Genomic DNA, 21,280 nt, shown 5'->3' with positions numbered 1-21,280 from the left:
TCATCTGCAGTGAAACTGGCCATCCTCTCACACCGGTACCATGTCACATTGCGCTTTGCCTGGATATCAGAATATACTGTACAAGCAATACCAGCAATACTTGCATCTATTTTTGACAGGCTGTAAACAAACAATCGTCCAAACTCATGTGGTTGGCTCTGCTCTGGGTAGCCTGCTGCCTCCCTTTCCCCACATACCTTTAGAGACATTGTACCCGTACGCTGCATATGCCGCTGCAGAGGCTGCTGCCGCCCCTGCTTTGGCACCTGCCATTGCGGCCGCGCTTCCTGCTATCGATTTCCGGCTTCTGCCTTTCCCGGTGCCTTTTGATCCACCGCCTGATCCTTTAGGGCGACCACGGCTTCGACCTGACTGGCCTCTCCCAGTGAGAGGTGTATCTTGCATTGAAACCCCTTAAAAAAAAAACAACAGAGCATTAAAACAGTAACTGCTATAGCATGTCAGACAGCTCACAAATGAATACAGCATCGTAATGACTTGCTATTTACATTCATACTGTTCCTGTTAACTGATACTGTTCATTTACATTAATACAGACACTGTCAGCAAGTATTGATCTCACGAAATCACATATACAAAACTTGACCCTTCGTTAATCACATCTTATTAACTTCCTTGTCATTATTGTTATGAATCCAATCCACAAATAGATGGAGGATTCAGGGTTCTACTTCAGGATGAAGCATCTTCTTACTGAAGATGTATGTTCTTTCCACTTGCTATCTGTAAAGAAACTCATGAAGAACTAGGTCTCTCCTTATTTCAGAGTATAAAGTTACAGTAACTAAAAACTGTTACCATTATTTAAAATTATAGTTGCTTTAATCACTCAGTGGAAATGGAGAACTGATTATTAGCCCTATGGCAAATTCAAGGAAAAACTTAGCGATGAAAGAGTTCTGTGGATGTCTGTAGCTCGGTAAGGTGAGCACTCTATAATATAGGAACAAGGGACAAAACTCATAAGAGTAACTAACACAGGAAAAAGGAAAGTGTGATGAATGACTATAAACAGATTTCTTATCAAATCAGAAGTTATTTCTCAATGAAAGACAAATTGTTTTTTGCAAATCTTGCCAACCATGCACAGAATCTGATTAAAATGCAGAACATGTACCAACCAGGCATACAAAGTCAAGGTTTAATATGCGTTAGTAAGTCAAGGCAAGAGTACTGACCATTCATGGTATCTGAAACGGAGCCAGTAATGGAAGCAGGAGAGTTTGTTGCCCTTGACTGAGGTGCTGAAGAAGCTGGATCATCCACAATCACAAGCATATCACTGCTGCTCTCATCGGGAGGGATAGAGCCCATATGTAATTCACTGCTGATGGATATCTAAACATGACCAAGAACAAAGCCGTTAGCTTCTCAGGTTAGGAAAGGGAAGGGTTCAAACATAGTAAGACACGCAATCACAAGTAATTGGTACTTGTTCTGATCTCTCTCATTTTCTCCAAGACTTACAGCATGATACATATCCTGCCTAGTCACACTACACCCTTTATTTACATGCTGAACAGCAGTGAAGACCTCCAGGAGCTACTTAATTTCAACTGATGAACATAAATGTTATCAGCAGGAGACTAATGGGCTCAGCAGAGACTTAAGAAAACTGCAGTTTAACTGTGCATCTTTCTCAGACTGCAAGAGAGAAAACAATAGGACTCTTAACCAAGTAATTAGTGCCAATAAAAATCTTTATCAGCAAGGGAACAATACAACATAGTAATCTTAGTTAACATGGTATAGAACAAAATATTTGCTGCCAAAAATTGTTCACAATTCTTTATTAAAAATATGAAAGAAAATATAATGTGCACCATTGGAAATTTACAATTTAAATTCCAGATTAAAAACCACACTAATTCAGAATCAAAAGCAAGAGGTTCAGGGCATGAACTTGCTTTAAGAAAAGACAAAGACAGAAAGTGAAGAGGAGCATAATGGCATATCAAGAAAGAGGAGCTCCAATAGGCAGCTTACTGCAGCCGCTATGTTTTCAATTAATTATTTTCACTTCCATGGTTCACCTTTCAGACATCTCATTTCCCTACATATTTGAATTCTGTATTAACTGAAATCTCAGAAAGCAAGAACCCTGCTGGATCTAAGATCACAACTGAAACAGCACATACTTTAAAGAAGCAGGCAGTCTCACCTCACTGAAAGGGCTGGGCATGGCAGAATCTACACTAACAAAGGAGTCATCCCCATCAGCAGACAGGTTAGAGTTATCAGCCGAGGGAACAAACGGGATCACGAGGTTCATGCCCTCTTTCTTTCTCTTCCCATCCAACTCATCTTCCTTCTTCTTCTGAAATAAATAAAACAATACAGGGAATGAAAAATACAGTTAAAACCGAAGTGGAACATGCATATTAAAATCTCAATGTATAATACAGTATTGTAACTCAGAGGAATGCCACGTACAGAATTATCCAAAGCAAGTTTTTGAAAGACAAAGTAACAGATCCTTTAAAGGCTCTGTCTTTAGATTTAAGCAGTTTTTTTTCTTCTTCATAAAATAGATTGAGTGCTGTAGAATTACTCTTATAGAATTACTCTGATTTCCATTGCCTTCTGAAGTAAGCTCGAAATTCTTTACCATTATAAAAAAAAAACTAATGCAAAGCCTCCAATACTCAAAAATTCTGAATTTTCATAAACAAGATTTAATGATTTTTTTAAAAAAACAAACAAACTAATATTCTGTCTTTCTGCACAAGCCACATAGCTATTTGGGATTTACCTATGTTTGGTTCTTCATTTGTATTATTTTTTCATCCTTGCAAAACAAAATCTTAATTAAGTCTCCATTTTATATGCCATAGAATGATCACTCAATTGGTTGTTTTGGTGTTGGTTTTTTTGTTTTGTTTTTTTTTTTTTCCAAACTTGAGTCCCCAAATTGCTGTCTGTAGACTACTGATGATCTACTGTGTTGTATGGGTATGCAGTACTTCCTTATTTTTGAAGTTGCAAATGATACTAAAATACAGGGAACTGTGCATTACTTATTTTATAACATCCCTCTTCTGTGTAGGAAGTGCCAGACTGACATTCGATGCTGAAGAGAACACTTTACTCATTAGACTGCCTTTGCATAAAGTATTTCCACACTACTTAATAGTGTGCCTAAAGCTTTTCAGGCTCTCTGTGTCCCTGACACAGGCAACCTCTCTGCATCAAGGTACCTTTTCAGCGTATTTTTCCCTTTTACGTTTACGTTCCTTCACACGATTTGTTTCTTCTTGCTGTCGCTTCTCTTCTTGACGCTGACGCACTGTCAGAAAAGAAGCACAAAGTTGTCGCCGGAAAGATACTTCACACCCTTTTGTGAACCTTACAAGAAATTCTAGTTTCTTGAAGTAGAACTGCTATATTAAAACTTTCCAACCAAATTACTAAAAAGTCTCATAGTTGAAATCTTCTTTCAAACATACCATCAAGTGTACCTCTAATACAGCTTCAAAACTGCAATTCAACACAGCATTTTTATTAATACTTTTCTTGTCATGACCTACTTAATTCTTGTCAAAGCTCTGTCATTCAGGAACAATGTAATGATCCTGAAAGAGTGCCAATAAAAACTATCACATCATCATGTCTCTCTTGCACAACCTCACCCCTCAGCTCAGCAATGATATGAAACCAGCTTGTACTAACAAAAATGGCAACACAAAATGAGCCAGAAAACGGAAGTGGTTATCAGAAATACATGTGTTTGTAGAGATAAAATGACAGATTAAAAAAACTAATGAAGTGGAAGATGGAGAAAATGCTACAACACGAATTTCACATACATTTCTTTTCTAGTTCTTCATCATCTAGTAGAAGGCTGACCACCTCTTTTGGTTTCAAAGTGTCAGGTTTGAAATTGCCACCTGAAATCACCATTCGCTGGATCTAGGAAAAAAAGGAAAAAAAAGAGAAATTACTCAAAGGATCCATGAAACGTTTTCATTACCCTTCACTGAAAGCCAGACAAAAAAGATGTAAATGCAAGTGTGTGTAGTCAGAATTGATTCAACTTCTCTATCATACTATAGTTAGTAGCAAAATTTAAGGAAAAATTTTATTGAGAATTGTAATCATTAATTGTAATTATTAAAAAATGAGAAGCAACTGAGCTAGAAAGCTGAAAATTGCCATTCATTGTACCAAGCTGTATACTTCTAAAGCACCACGTCATAATAATATTTACGGCTTAATATATTGCTGAACACAGAGTAAAACTACAGCAGTACTCCTATAAGGTATAAATTAGTAGTCCTATTTTTCAAGTAATCTGTATACAGGATCAGGCAGATCACATTCTTAAAAGGTACAACATACTTAATCTCCTCCACTCAAAACTAAATCTCCATGTTGAGTCTGTGTCTCTGTTTAAGCAATTCACTCAGCACAAGCAACTTTATTAATTCAACTACACTACAAAACACACACACAAAAAAAAAATGGTAAGAGGTACAACTCAGCAAAAAAGAACAAGCTTTAGCATAAGCCAATTTTGATGATTTGGAGCACCAGCAAAAAACTACACTTATTTTCAGGTTGGTATCAAGTTACTAAGTGCAGTATCCCACATCGAAATGGATGAAATTCAACAAGGGAAATATGAATGCATTCAGCTGGAGATGCTTCAGTTGCTGCAGTGCTATGACAGCATCTAATTAAGACAAAAGCTAAAAGAAATCCCAAGTGCACAAAACATCTGAGCCTCGTGTATAGTGTATCTATTGCTACCAAAGAAAGTGATTGTGAGTAATTTTTTCTTGCCAGTAAAGTGTCATGAGCTTTAAAGTTTCTAATACATTTACCACTTGATGCTGCAGGAAAATGAGCCCTTCTGGCAACCCTCACAGCTCAAAAACTGTCCTTTAATTACCTTCCAAGTTTCTTCAAAAAATAAGCTGTGGTGTAACAGTATAACATTAGAGGAATCAGCATTGCCCTGACACAGCAAAGACGCAAGCTCTAGCTTTAGAGTCCCAAGTAGTTTCATTGCATCATAAGAAATAGTTTCCATGAAGTCATTGTGTAAATAATGAGCTTCTTCCCAGTTTATATAATGCAGCTGCAATGATGCTGCGCTAGCAACAGATTTGTTTGTTTGAACAAAGACATTTCCTTTTGGTTTCTGTTATATGCATTCCCTGCATATATATATATATATATATATATATATATATATATATATATTTATGTATATATAATATATATTATATTTATATTTATTTTATAAAGTTTTATATATAGTGTGTGTGTGTGTATATATATATATATAATTTATTTACTCATTTTGATACACATTTTTTGATAAAGTTTCCGTAACTTCTTGTTCCAGATGATTTCTTTATTCCTACCTCACTCTTCTCCTTAGCTCTTTGTAAGATACGCTCCTCAATGGTGCCTTTACATATCAACCGGTACACAGTGACTTGTTTTGTTTGACCCAGCCTATGTGCCCGGTCCATGGCTTGCTGGTCTACTGTTGGGTTCCAATCACTGTCATAGAAGATGACCTGTAAAAGAAAACCAGAACAAAAATTATTAAATAAACCCATATATTTAGTGTACCTGGAGATGAAACAAACAAAAAACCAAAAATCAACATAAAAAAAAAAGTTCCACTACACACCCCGCAGAATCACTTGCCCACTGTAGGCTGTATTCACCTAGCTTTGCCCAATCCAATAAAATATTTTCCAATGCATTTCAAATATATTCAAACTAATTGACAGTGAACGTTTCAACTTCAACAGAACGTCTTCAATATTTTCTTCAACAAATCTGCTTTGGAGGCACAAAATTCTGGAGTTTATCACCATAGTATATCATTGTCATTTGATAAGCCTGTTAACTAATTACATTGTGAAGCCATTTTAGGTGTTATTTACCTTAAGAAAAAGACCATCAAATCAGGATTTCACACAAAAAGTAACACACTTTTTTTCCAAGATCTGAATAAAGCCTTGTCTAGTCTAATAACTCTAGTGTTTTTACCAAAAAAAAAAAAACCTGAAATACCACATCACATTCACATTGCCCTATCATTCTAACTGTACTTTATGCACAGTAAACATAAAAAAAGGAGACATTAAAACAATTTTAGCTGAAGTATTGAGAAAGCTACAAAACCACAGAACTAAGAACGTTCATGCAAGGAGCCTGTGCATACATGCCTGTGTTTCCATCTTTTTTTTTCCCCTCTGTTGAAGCAACTTCAAAACAAGAGAAGTTTACAACCCTGAAAATCCTACAGATAGCTTTCTTCTGATTTCTTTTAAGTAATAGCAAGAGATGATGGGGTATTTAAAGAATTACATCATATTTTTGAATCAGATTTTTGGCTAAGCACTACAGTCTGTCTTGGGTTCAAATCTGCCTGCACATAAGGTATTATGTTAGAAGCACAGGAACAGCAGTTACTGAAAACATAAATGGTTCATGTAGGTCAGTATTCCCTCCCACAGTGATTGGTGCAAGTGTTCAACAGTGCAAATCCTTGCAATTCACCTAAATCAGGATGTCTTTACACCTCAGGCACATTAGAAGGAATAAATTTATCTTTCCTGACTAGCTGATACTCATTTAGAAACACAAGCACAACTCAACTGCCATTACTTCATTCTACTGTGCGCAGAAAAAGGGTGACGGATACTTGTGCCCTCTGATTCCTTTGCTGCTGCACATTAAGAGCAAGCAGCCATGCAAGACAGCAGTCGTATGAAAGTGTCATTGCATTTGTAGACCCCTTTAGTCATCCAACTTCCTTCTAGACTCTGCTGCTGATGTATGTGGGGAGAAGGAAGGTATCTAACAGCAACCAAAAACTGTACACCAGGTGCTCAATATTCTGCAACTTTATCACCAAGATAACATTGTATTACAAATACAAGCAGAGTAAACAAGGCTAGGCAATTTCATTAGGAGAATGGCAGCACTAATATTGATCAGCATAGGTATAAGAGTTCCAGCTTCCACACAGCAACACCTATTTTCCTACATATATTGTGAGTCTGGGAGGCAGGAGATGAGCAGCTTGGGAAAAATGGTGTTTGAAGGCACAGGAGAACTGAAATCTGAGTATCAGAAAGCTGATTTTTTGTGTTTTGTATTACTTTATGGAACTTCACCTACCGTATCTGCAGCTGTAAGGTTAATGCCCAAGCCTCCAGCTCTTGTGCTTAACAGGAACACAAAAATATCATTCCTGGAGAGGAAAGAGATTAAAAAAAATATTTTGTGCATGAGGAACAAGAAGTAACCACAGAAGTAAATTTTTTGACCCATGTGAAGTGATCAGGGCTATTTTTATTACTCGAACACTTCAGTATGTTTTGTGCTGTTCATGGTCAAGAGAAAAACATATGAAAGAAGTTAATACACAAATGAGGACTGCTTGAACACGCAAGCATTCAGTTTGCAATAGCGGCTTCTTATCTCTATCAAAACAAACCAGGGCTTGTTTATCTTGCCCACATTGGAAAGTAAGATTTCATATAGACAAAGAACAATTTATTGTTTCACAGAACTGATCGATGTTAAAAAATAAAATAAAATCTTGAGTGTTGTGCCCTAACAACACTCAATTGATAAAGAAAGAAAAATAAAGGTTGGAACTGTGTAGATGCAATTTTTGTTCTAAATTTGGTGCTTTGAACAGAACAAACAACTCTTAGAGGAAAAAATGAATAACCTTCATATAAAAGCAAGCTGGCAAACACAGAGGTACATTATAAAAGGACAAGGGTCTGTCAGCAGATACAGAAATCCCTCTGTCTAAGAACTCAACTACGGTCACAACTGTGCTGATTTGCATTAAAAGTTTCATTCTTTTGTCCAGTTTTCTTATCAGCAAAATGAAAATAAATTGATTCTTCTCAAGATAGCAATGTAATGATAGTAATGAAATTGAGATTTACCATAGAATGTTTCAAAGATGACTATGTAAGACGTTAGTAATAGTTGGATACTGCACAATAGGAAAAGTCATTCATTTCACTCTAACTCAAGCTCTTTGAGATGCACTGTCTGTAAGTAAATTACATTATTACTGCACACAGGCTGTCCTTCCCACCTTGGGCATTTTAACTGTTTTACATTTACGTTCTTTGGAATTCCTCAGACAGCATGAAAGTCAATGACAGATCAGTTGCTTCAGTGAATACAGCTCCCAGTAGAACAGGCCGTAACAGAACATGGATCACCACTTCATGGCACAGTTCAAGGAAGGCATCTCTGAATACCTCACTGGAAGATCCATAAAGCCTAATGCAGTCATATTAGCCCCAATAGTTAGACTTGCTGGCATCAGATTTAGGAATGCTGACTACTAACAGAGATACAAGGCATCCCAATACCTGACTTGGAATAATCCTCTAAAGATAATAATCCTTTATGTAACTGAGGCAGTGAGACACACTAGGCAAGCAACTGTAAAAGTGCTTTAAGTCCTACCTAGCTGCAGTCTGAAGAGTTGGAGGAAAGGGAACACAGTTATTCAAATTCAATGGCAGCTCTAACACGGTGCACACAGAAAACAAAGGAGACAGATCTATATGAAGGATCACCAAGTACTGATCAAAATTCAATTGGTCATTGATTGGCAAAATCAGGATTTCCACTGAGGCTGTGAACCTCACTAGTGCCAAGGACCTCAAAAAAGTTGATGTTCTTTGACAGTATGCAGCAACAGAAATGCTTAAGAGAAGACACTGCAATACCACATCCTTTTCGTACCACACTGTCCATACAATAACGCACGCACAATTAGTAAAAGACCAAAAATTCCTGCTGAATGAGCAGCATGGGGCATCTTCTTGATTAATTACGTGTTGGCAGTCTGTCCCCAAAAGTCCACTCATCTAATCTAAGGGTCTTCATTAATTCATTCTTAAATAATAATCTTCTACCCATTTAAGGTAACCTGACCCTTGCTATAGTAAGTACAGGTATATTGTGTGCTATTATGCATATGCTAGTACAACTCAAACATAAAAAAAAAAATAAAATAGAGGTTTTGGAATCCATATTCTTGCAGGTCAGGTAGAACCAACTATGTTCTCAGGACTCATGCTTCAAGGTATTAATTACCAGTCTTTACCTGGCAAGGTTGTATTGTAAAAAACAGACTCTCAAAAAACCTACTCTGGTCCAACAAAAGATTTTTTTTCCTCCCTCAAAAGTTGCCAATAGACGACCAAAGTAATTATTTAAATTATAAATTTAAAAGAATAAAAGCCAAGAATAAAAGCCAAATTAGAAATTGAAGGTTTCTGGCAGTCTGAAATCTACGAGTACAAAACTCTACCTTGAGCTATGGGCATTCAAGAGGAATTGAAACCAAGCTGTCAATCTCTAGACTTTATCTTCCAGGTGCAAAGCTGAAGATGACAGCAGGTACCCATGCACAGTGTAGGCAATCCTTGGCCAGGAAGTCTTCTGACTTTTACAACAATAGTGGAACATGCATTTAGTAACCTGAACACTTCTGGAAATGCCATATGGAAAGGAAAGAAAGAGGACAGTGGCACAGCCTACAGGAATGGATTATCATTCCATGGTTACATATTTTCAGCATCCTACTAGGACATCCTGCAGGATAGTTTAGTCTCAGTCAGGCTTTTTTTCCTGGAAACATTTCTCATAAGTAAATCATGTACAAGAGGAACTCGAGTAACATTTTAATAGGAATTCTTGTTTATACTGGCTGACCTATATCTCAAAGGGATTTCCTGTTGAAATGATTATTTTTCTTTAGTTGTTCTATTCATTAATAAAAACAAATTTCTTTTTATTAATAAAAACAAGTTTTTTGACTTCTTTGGTTGAAGGACCTTACAGGAAGAAGTGTCAGCATTCCAGGAGGACATCCTAACCAGCACGGAACCTGTTTTTGACAACTGGGAACAGAGAAAAAGGCACTGCACAGTCCTCTCACTCTAGGTACTTGGTTCATACTCTTCTAAAGTTTTATTGCTCTAAGGAGTTCACTAAAAGCCTTTTCATTGCAGCACAGTTATTCAGGTCTTCAACCCTTATGAACGAGTGGCCTGAAAGGTTTTGTACAGATTCTTCCTCCTGTCTTCTGCTGTGATACCTTGGGACTGGTGATGCAAGGACTATCATCTAGAACATGGTGCTTTCACCTTGCAGTAAACAACAATCTGTGAACCTAACTTGTCTGAAAAACAAAAGTGACCTTCTTAAAAGCTCACATCCCGCATTCAGGAAGGGTAACCTTACTGTGAACTACTGCACCAAAGTGACATCCTACCAAGCTGTATTTCATGATTAAAAGGAAACTTAATAACCATAAATTTAATTATGTATTTATAATATGCCCCAATAGAGACAAGGTTATACTGAAATATTTGAACTTGTAACAAGATGACTACATAGTTTTCTTTCCTGACAGGCTAGTACAAATTGCAAGAATCCATTTTGTTCTACTAAATGGAACAGGTTAGCACGTCTTACTATTTAATAACCCCTCCTTTTTAACTGTTATACATATATTAGTTTAAGCTATCTTAATAAATCCAACTGTATTAAAGATATACTTATTTATTTATATTCTGTGAAACATGTTTAAGTGATAACGGCGTGTTTTGCAGCAAAGTAGGTCACTTCCAAAGCTCTAGCATATGCAGTATTTTCAATTTCATCTTTAGAGTGTCAGTTTTCAGAACATATAATAACTAATGAACTTCTGCTCTGTTTCTGTCAACCTTCTTTATAAGCAATAGCATATTGGAAAGGCAACAAACTATCGTGGGTTCATTAAAATTTGCTTCTCGTACTGTTTCAGAGATGATGAATTTCTAAATACAAATGGATTTGATATCAACATGAATGACTCCCGCCCAGCAAACCACCAAGAAACTTTCAGATCATGGTTATCATACAAGATAATTTGGTGCAAATTTCATTTATTTACATTAAATCTTATACCAACTATATACATGTGATTTAGTACAAAAACACCTTTTAAAATATGTTACCTGTTCTGAAAATCTGCTACCATATCCCTTCGTTCAGAAATCTTTGAAGAACCATCCAATCTCATGTATGTATGTTTCCTATAAACCATATATTCCTGCAAAGAACACATACGAGAATAATATAGTTGGTCTTAGAACTGTTCAATTTTCATTATTCACAAAAAAACAGCAATAATAAAAGCAGAATTGCTGCTTAGGAGGAAAAAAAAGTACCTAAATGTCATCAGTAAATGCTATAATCAATCTTCTGTAAGCAATACTTTATAATGATTTGAGAAATTAAAGCTACTGTTAATAATTTGTCAGTGTTTGCATTTCACATAAGGTAAGAGATAAATTATGTTGTCATTTCAGAGTTGGAGATGTATTAGCTGGGCTGCACAGTGTTGCTATGGTACGTGCCTTTTTCTACAAATAAATGAATAAGTAAGTAAATAACATCACTAACGTAGGAAATTTGATTTCACGAAGTCTGAACTTTTAGCAAATCCTGAGCTCTCACTGTATGAGTGAACCTTTTCTAACAAAGCAAACGTACCTGCTGCGTGTCAATTTTGAACCATCTGACTGGTGGTTTTAAAAACCTGGTACTGTCCACTAACGTCTGTCTGTCCAGGCTTTATCTCGCTAGTAAAGAGCCTGTGAATCTCACTGCATACAAGAACACTTTGAAACGCTGGTGTTAGCCCACAGTTCGTGCCAAGCAGTGTAACTGAAACCATTGCCTGGGACACAAATCAAATGGCATCAACCAGGAATGCTGTAGGCAAAAGATTTTTCCAATTTTTCATGTGCTAAAATACTTAGTTGTTTTCTGGTAACCGTGCAACTACCAATAAAATCTGAATTACACAGAAAGCTCCTCAGGCTATACACATATCCTTAAAGTATTTCTGAAAATATATCCTCTGATATTTTAACACTGTGAGCCTTGGCTGACGAGATGCAACTCCTACTGGTCACATTTGTTAGATTTAACCCTAATGGTTTATGCGTCTCTCTTTGAGCTGTTGTGACTGCAAATGAAGACAGAAAGGAAGCAGATGGTGCTTTAGCAACGAGAAGTATGGGATTCATCTTGCTCCAAGCCTCAACGTTACGCAGATGAAGAACTGATGTTCAGTGAGAAGACATGGCAGTGTTTGCACTCTAATGAACCTTCTGACAGTACCATGCTCAGTTCTTTTTTTTTTTTTTTAAAAACCTATCCTTAGGGCTCCTGCTTCTTTTTTGTTCTGCTTCACTACTGCAGAAGAGGTGAAAGAGCTGCCATACTATAAGGAACTTGAGCGTTGTACTGGAGAGAAGCTTCAATGAATAGACAATGAAAGCAAAAAATAAGTAAATACAATTAACAATGCAGAAATGGCCAAAAGTCACATTTGGTCTCCCCTCTACAAAGCAGAGCTCATGGCTAGTAGCATTTTAGTAACACGTCAACAGAATCTTAAAGCAGAGAACAGCTACTTAACTAGAGGGCACTCAAGCCCCAATTTACTATCAATTTATTCCACATCTACAACAGCTTTCTGCCACCAGCTAAAAGCAGAAAGAGCAATACCGTTGTCAGCTAGGTACTATGTGACCTTTCCTCCAAATCTGATTAATCATTTTTCAATTATCATAAGGGCTTTTCTTTCAATTTCTTTTTTACTGTCTTTATCTGTCTTTATGCTGATTCAGTATTTCTACATCTTTAGTCTTCCCTCCTCTCACTATTAACCACCTTTTCATGGGCATCTTCAAACCAAGCTTCAGCACAAACAGAAAACAACAATTTCTATTCAGTCAAGTTCATTTATCCTTATCCCAAATCTTAGACTTTTCCACTATCACACAATTTACAAAAGAATAAGCTATCCTTCTACATCTGTAATACTAGCACTCATGATTGTATGTGCCATGAAACTAGCTTAGTATCTTAGCTAATTGTATCTTCAACGCTGCTCAACGGGTTCTGGTCTGCTTCTATCCACCTTCCTATGATCAAAAAGGATACTTCACAGTATTCTTACAGTGCTTCTAAGAAACATCCTTTTTTTTGTGAGCTAGTTTTATCCAATAACTTCATTTTTTTTCAAACATTAACAGTATACTGTCTAATTTTAGGGAAAAAAATACAACTTATACTACACTTGCCAGTAGTTTAGTGTTTTGATCACTTGCAGAAAGCTAATGCTTTTAGCTTTTAAGAAAAAGTGAGAGAACTCTGAAGGCAAATGACCTACTTAAGAACTAATATACATGGTCCCTAACTGCAATTAAGGAAGATACTTGACGACTACCCGTTTTTCTACTTCCCACAAAGAACAAAATATCAAGAAAACACAGAAAAAGATGCCACCATCTGATCCTTGGAAGGATTGAGGTCACACCACTACTGCACTGTATCTTGCAGTCTACCACAACTGAGACAAAATGAACTGACAATAAGCACATAAAGAGGTGCAAACTGGCAAATACTCCTTCTCAAAAACCAAATATGGGCTACCATTGTGTTTCACAGAAATAATAATAAAAACTCAGTGATTGATCACATGGGGACACTTACACTAGACATACTTGAACTTCTACCTGGCAATCTTTTATAGTATAAGGGGTCAGCAAGTCACCAGATGTATTAATCTAAGAAAAATAACATAAGTGACCCTGGCAACAGAGAACCTATACAGGAAACTAACAACGAGTAATGAACTGAGTATGGTAAAAACATAGTACCATTAAAGTAAGTGCTCTTCAAGGCTTTGACACTGATATTTTCTCAAAAACTATAAAATGTTTTACCTTCATCTTATTTCATAGTCCAAAGTGAGTGCTGTTATGTTTTAACATAACTAATAAACTTACTTCACGCAGAGTATAATTTGAGTTCATACCACATCAATTCAATGTGATTCCCACTGAAATCATGGACAATTACTCTTCCATACAGAAGAAAGCAATCACATTGACAAAAACAAACATGATGTTAATCTAGAAAAGTATGAAATACACATCTACATGAAATAACAATAATGAAATTATACTTTATCCCTTTTTGTTGAAAGAAAATCTTTTCCTCTTTGTATTTGTACCTGTCATTTCGTAATGGCTGAATTAAGCAGTAATTCTTCTTCAGCTGAAGCTAAATCAAACAAGCATGTTAACTTTGTAAACAACGTGCCTTGTGCTCTCTGCCCTGCACAGATTAGGCTAGTATGATATGGTAGGAGTTACACTGACACAGTCAAAATGCTATCAAAAGAAATAGGACATCTTATGTTCTTACATATGCAAGCAGGCTGAGGGGATGTATTTTAACATCATTGGTCACACACACACAAAAAAAAACAAACACCTACTGCTATACAAATTTTACAAGTCCTTGCTTGATTTTTAGCTTGCTTAGCTCCAGCTTCTGCTACATGGTGGTAGAGAAGGTAAAACAGACTTAGTAAGTGGCTTATTTGGGTAATGAAATCAAACGAGTGAAGTTGAGCATTTAGGAGGTACAATAGTAGCAAAATGATATGCTCCCAAGCCTTTAAAATGGAATGTTAACAGAAGAGACAGAGGCACTAAACACTCAGTTTTACGAGCTTCATGTTGTAGTGCAAGGTGTCAACAAACCTGCACCATGACCAACATTGGCCAAAAAAAGAGGCATAAGAAGCAATGCTAGGGAATGAGCTGAGATAGAGGCTTGTAACCATGCAAGTTCTGCTTTTGCTCATAGCAGCAAAAACAAAATTCAGCTTGTGATGTGTTACTGCACTATTAATTGCTGACCTTAAAATACACTCCTACCCATATGGGACTCATGATTTAGGCAGCTATTAGTTCAGGCTTTTCACTTGTTCTCTTCTCTTCTTGTGGAGAAGACAACATCCCATACAAAACACTGCTGAGGGAGCCCATGTACACCTAGGACTAATGGCTGAAAAATAACAGGATCCTGAAGTTTCAGCACAGCTGAAATTACACTGCCAGACGGAAATATTTTCCTACCTGTCATGTATTCACAATCAGAAAATTTTATCATGATTGCTTCTTTGAAACTAACATACATCAAGTCTCCTATTTGCTTACTCAAAAATAGATAGGTCATGAAAGCTACCATGACTAATTCTTCACTGGTAAGGCACAAGGCATGACACAAGATATTTTTTTTTCAAATTCAGCAAGAACTTCAAACTTTGCTGCCTTCAACAGAAGGCCAGAGAAAGAAATGCAGGCCAGAGAAAGAAATGCATTTCTTTCAAAGCACTCTGAGTACTACCAAAAGGAAACCAAATTAATAATCCTCCCACTAGTATCTTTTTAGACTAGCTCTTCTGTGGCGTGGTTGCTAATCAAATAGTGATTTTTTTCTTTGGAGGTAGACTGACTGTATTTTAATAATGAGTAATGACTTAATTCCTAATTTCTTTCCTATCATATATGTCAGAGAACCTCTTATTATTAATGCCTACTAAATTTCTGCACTGGAATAAGATGACAGAGGGAAACAGAGTCTGTAAAATGACAAGCAACATGAACAATGTAAAATTAATCACTGTTCTCTCCTTCCTTCCAATACAAGAACACGTGGGCATCAAAAGAAACTAGAAGGAAGCAGTTCAAAACCAGCAAGAGTGTAATTAAGCCATTAAGTATTAAGCAATCCCTTGCTACAGGACCGTGTAAAGAACAAAAATTTATGAAGACTCAACAAGCAACTGAAAATTTCATGGAAGAAAAATCCATTTAGGATTACTAAGTATATAGAAGCTACATCTGGCTCGGAAAGTCCTTGAACAGGACACTTAGAGAATAACTGTGAAGTGTCACTATTCATATACATCTTCCCCACACCATTTGCTGCTGTACACTGGTGGAAGTATGACACTAGGCTGGGCCTTCAGTCTAACTCTGTATGGCAGCTCTTATATTTTTATATTAATGCATTTACTGGGTATCCCTCAGCATAATCATTTTATGGTTTGCTGTGTCCAAATTATAGTATTTTCTCCAAAACAATGTTGCTAAATTTGCATCTTCGGAATTTGTCTCATGTAGGCTATAGCTCTCCTACCTCCAGCAAGTCAATCATCCGTGTCATCTGAGAGTAGATGAGAACTCTGTGTCCTTGAGATTTCAGCCGTGTCAATAGAAGATCCAGAGCATGAAGTTTTCCACTGTCAGTGATCAGACTCTCTTTATCTATGAAGAAATAGAAGAAAAGCATGTAACTAATCAAGCCAAAATAGCTACAAGCAACAAGTTAAGTTCTAAGTTTTGCTAGCACTTCACTAGAGTAAGGAGTTGCAATGAAAGAGACATCAACATCTCTCCTGGCTGACGCTCATAGTCATGCTGCCAACAGTAACTTTTGTTTGGGACTATAGGACTATATGAATACACCTGCTTTCTACAATCTCATCACAGATTCATCTCCTCATGAATACAAACTTCTTTTTTGGACGGTCATTTCTCTCCTAAGGATTCATTCTAACCAGACCAACAACCACAACATGCATTGACAGTTGAAGACATTTCACACATTAAAATGCTGTCCTTTGGACATTTGCTGCAACCTGTTGCTAAGCTTCAGGCTCATTCTTCAAATACCTACTTTCAAGACCAAACCCATCACTAACACAGGTGAAAAACAGTTCTCTAGGTCACTGCAAATTAACTGCCCCTTCACAGCACAGCCTTCACTTTTTGTTTTCTTCCTTGCCCTTCTCTTTTTTTTTTTCTGTTTAAGAAATGCTTCCAGATGGCAAACTTGTAAGTCACTGCAGATATTATATTTTGTGTCTTCTCTATTTCAGCGCTGCTCATGAAGTATTTTTCAGGAAGGAGATCTTCCTGTTTGTACATTCTGTACATAAACTTTGGTAAACAATACACTACGGTTGAAAGAGGATGAAGGGAAATTTTCTTCCAAAAAAATAATCTGTTGGAAAGGCCACTAATGATTCTTTATTCTTTGGGATGTCTGAATTTAGGTTTACAGCCAAAACGGAAAGTTGACAATTGCAGATCATGCAGGCTAGTACAGAATCCAAATATTTTCAAATACCCAGCAGGTAACGCTTCTAACTGGTGGGCTTCAGAAAATACAACTTGCTGTAAGGCACTTAACAGACACAGAATCACAGAATCGTCTAGGTTGGAAGAGACCTCCAAGATCACCTAGTCCAACCTCTGCCCTAACACTAACAAGTCCTACACTAAACCATATCACTAAGTTCAACATCTAAACGTCTCTTAAAGACCTCCAGGGATGGTGACTCAACCACTTCCCTGGGCAGCCCATTCCAATGCCTCACAACCCTTTCAGTAACGAAGTTCCTCCTAATATCCAACCTAAACCTCCCCTGGCACAACTTTAGCCCATTCCCCCTCGTCCTGTCACCGGGCATGTGGGAGAATAGACCAACCCCTACCTCGCTACAGCCTCCTTTAAAGTACCTATAGAGAACGATAAGGTCGCCCCTGAGCCTCCTCTTCTCCAGGCTGAACAATCCCAGCTCCCTCAGCCGCTCCTCGTAAGACTTGTTCTCCAGAGTTCTCTACAAGTCTCCAGACTTGTACAATATTTTTAAAAATATATATATGCAAAAATTAATTCATCCATCTGAGCACCATGCATTTTAGCATAGTTAAAATCAACTTCATGCTCCTGGAAAAGATGAGTACAGATCACAAATGGAAAACGGTGCTCCTAAAAATGCTCATGAGCATTGCAGGCAACCAAGTCCAGTTGTGTCCACGTGCAGTGATATGGCACAGAGGGCTGGCTAAGTTTGATCCTCAGACGTACAACCTCAGGTTTACTGAGGAAAAAGCAGAAAGATAGTTCTTCTATACTTAATTCAAAAGATTGTTTTGGAAGAACACACCTAGGTTTAAGACCCCTTTCAGAAAGGCTAACAAAAAATTAGAATTGTTCAGGAAAAAAAAAAATCTTCAAGAGTTCCGTGTGTTAAAAACTTTTCCTGTAGTGAGGGAGAACCGAAACATCATCTGTTTCATTTTTTTCAAAGAGCAATTGGCAATACCCAAGATTATTCTTTTGGACAAAGGTTTTCAACAACAGAATAGAACTTCATACTAGCAGAAAAAGGCCCAGGACCCAGTAATTTATGTTGCAACTGTAAAAACAGGACATGCTACCCTCTTAATTTCCCAATAGAGGAAGAAACTAATGAGGAAAAGTTTTATCCAGAAACATAGTGGATTCTTCAACACTTTAGCATTTCAATCAAGATTTCTTTCAAAATTATATTCTTTTGCTTAAATATAAATAATGGGCCTGATGCTAGAATTACTGAAATCTATATTAGGACATCAGAAGATTCTTCAGAAGATTAGGACATGAGAACTACTGCTTTCTGAACTGAGAAAACATTTGTGCTTCTGTGCCTATCTAGATATGCACTGGTTTCTTCTGATTTGTTCTCCCTTCATAAAGAAAGATCTCATTTGATGGTGATCTTTTCGCTTTGCCAGGAGCAAGCATCACAACATTACTTGAATCATTACCAACTACCTCAAGGGATTTGTCAACTGTAGAGCCAAGCCAAGTAAATAGTGTAAGGAAAACTCAAGACCACAGCTCAAGTTGGCATTTGTATTAAGTGAAACAGCATATGACACACTCGTCTCTAGAAGAGAACTCATTTTCAATTACATACAAATAGTTAATAATTTCATGCATGCCTCTAAGTAAAACTAAGCTTTGAACTTAGGCAATTACATAAAAATGGAAATGACTTTGAGTTATTTAGGAATCCTTATTTATTACATGAAATGTTATTCTTTCCGTTAAATCATAAAACCATGACATTTTGCTTTTATTCTAACTGGTTAACTTGCTATTTTGAAGTGAAGCAACATGGAAAGTCTAGATAAACAAATGAATATGATTATTAACCAAAAGCTGGAAGGAAACTGAGAGAACAAACAGGGACTGTTCAAAAATCAAACTAGACTGACTCAGATTAACATACTAAGTTTCCGAAAGCAAAATGCTACAGTTTTTCTCACACAGGCATGAATAGGTAGAATTAAGTTTTGGTAACTGGAAATGATGCGTGTCCTTTGCTGCTGGCTCCTTAAGTCTCCATTGTGTAAGTTACTATTTTTAAATTGCAATAAAATGCAAATTACAAGGGAAGAACTTATTTGTGGATGGTTTTACAGTCTGAAAAGCTCACAACTAGTTAACAGTTCATAATTTATCTAGTATCTCAGCATCAGAGCAGACTGCACTGAGAAGAAAGGTTTTTCTGAGGACAGCAAAATTAACAAAACTAACAAAAAAAGATTTGTCATCTCTGGAAGAGAAAAATGTTTGACTTTAGCCCGGCAACTTAAGTGTGCTATCTTGATACCACTGCGTTTTCCAAACTCATGTTTTTGCAAGCTTAAAGCCTGCCACCTAGTGTTTCAAAGGACAAATTCTGTAAAGCTGTAACAAAAACTATTCTACTTTATTCCTCCGCCTTCAGACAGTATCACAATTATTTAAAAAGTGTATTCCATCTCTAGTTTTTCCCATTGCTATTTCTCATCCCCTTTTACCTTGTGGGAAGAAAAAGGCTTCTTTTATTAAATGGGGTTTCCAAAATTTGCAATTGTACATTTTAATCATCAGTGAAAGCCTCCAGTAACAATATGTTTTATTTATTTATTTAAATAGCATCATCAAAGGAACGTCTAAAATTTTAAACCAGTCAGGAGATGAGGTCCTGGACTGCACCTCAAAGAAACTGTCCCCAGGATGCAATTTTGTGATCTTTTTCAGCACTGACAAATGACATAATTGACAACCAGAACAAAAAGACAGTAACTCTGAAATCATACTCTATGGTTTTTAATCTAAAAAATGTTCCTGCCTCTGGCCATGGACAATAATTATCTACAAGAAAGTACTATGGGATCTTACGGCATGGGAAGAACAGTTAGAAATGATTATGACTTGGAATAACCCCAGTCAGAAGCACTGGCCGATGGCTGCAGCTGGGCTCACAGCTCTCTGGAGAATGAGAAAGTGCCTCTGGGCATGCAAAATACAGAGGAAAGAGAGATAAAGTCTGGGTTCCAGTTGACACCCCTGGTTCCCCTCCCGACAGTCTGCACAGCACAATGGGGTCAGTGAGGAGCTAGCTGGCTCTCACAGTAAACAGCCAGCGAGGCCGGTGCTTTTTATCGATGCTAAAAGGACTCAGACACTTCCTGCCATTTAATCCAGGACCATTTTTCTTTCAAAGAACAGGAAAAGCCTCCAGAGATTCCCACAGTGATCGCAGCTGAGCCTGCTGCCAGGGTACTGGGAACGCCGAGTCTGGGACAGGATAGATCAGGGTTAGGAGAGAGAGGTTTCCCCTTTGTTCCTGTCACCTATTTACCATGGACCTTCACACCTATGGTTCCATTTTCCACTTGCTAGACTTCAGCCTTGTAAATGGCTTCTTCAGCATGTCAGTCACTTTCTGTAATGCACCGTGCCTGCTTCTGCATGTATAAACACAGCTGTCTTGTTGTGGTATGTGCCCTCTCCTCTTAGTGTAAGTTTAGGTTTTAATGCAGCTTTCCACCTAATTAAAACACAGCTGTATGAAACTACTTTTTTTCATCCACTTTTAGCTCCAGTACTTCCCAAACGAAGCCAGCTTTACATAAAACACTCATCCAAATGATGTTCTCAACCAAATTATTTGATTCTTCCTTGTGCTTTGAAAACAATTTGTCAAAACTTGCACATATTCACTCATCCCTGTTTCTTGTACCCTATCTTTATTTCTCTATAAATTTTTGTTGATGACTAAGTTATCAGTCTCTTCATGAAAAAGCAGCCCTCTAATTCTATGCTGGCTACTTTTCTTCAATTCTCTATTCATGTCTTCTGTCTTAATTTATCCCTTCATTATTTCCCTCCTTTCTGCTGCAGTGATTCATCTAAGTAATTGATAAACAATTGAATTCCTGAAGAAAACATGCATTCCTGAAGATAAACATGAATTCCTGAAGAAAGGAAACTACAAAATCAATCATTAAACATAATCTAGTGCAAACTCATGAAGAATGGTTTCTCTACTAGGTAGATACAAATGTGCATTTTCTTCAAATAACTCCACGTACTTATGAGGTACCTTCATAAACCGGACTGTAGCAAGCAAAAGGCCATTTTTCTTTTACTGTACTAACTTCCCTTGCCAAACATCCTTGACCCAAAAGGGTCTGGGAATAACTTAGGATCTGGCAGTGTAAGCTGT

At 37.1% G+C, this 21,280-nt stretch overlaps 1 protein-coding gene across 1 annotated transcript in view; it reads right to left on the bottom strand.

Annotated features, from left to right (window-relative positions):
- Nucleotides 1-21,280, bottom strand: part of INO80 (INO80 complex ATPase subunit) — a 78,105-nt gene that overhangs the window by 12,433 nt on the left and 44,392 nt on the right. The window contains exons 27-35 of the mRNA XM_066997821.1: nt 16,087-16,214; nt 11,034-11,128; nt 7,168-7,240; nt 5,391-5,549; nt 3,828-3,930; nt 3,219-3,307; nt 2,183-2,338; nt 1,200-1,359; nt 198-413 (exon numbers count right to left, since the gene is read on the bottom strand). Of these exons, the coding sequence (XP_066853922.1) occupies nt 198-413; nt 1,200-1,359; nt 2,183-2,338; nt 3,219-3,307; nt 3,828-3,930; nt 5,391-5,549; nt 7,168-7,240; nt 11,034-11,128; nt 16,087-16,214 (1,179 nt within the window). The remainder of the gene's footprint in view (nt 1-197; nt 414-1,199; nt 1,360-2,182; nt 2,339-3,218; nt 3,308-3,827; nt 3,931-5,390; nt 5,550-7,167; nt 7,241-11,033; nt 11,129-16,086; nt 16,215-21,280) is intronic.

The sequence above is a fragment of the Anser cygnoides genome, chromosome 5 (assembly GCF_040182565.1).
Source record: "Anser cygnoides isolate HZ-2024a breed goose chromosome 5, Taihu_goose_T2T_genome, whole genome shotgun sequence".
Classification (NCBI taxonomy): Eukaryota; Metazoa; Chordata; class Aves; order Anseriformes; family Anatidae; genus Anser; species Anser cygnoides.
The sequence above is the reverse complement of the archived record's forward strand: the minus strand, read 5'-3'. Positions and strand labels throughout refer to the sequence as shown.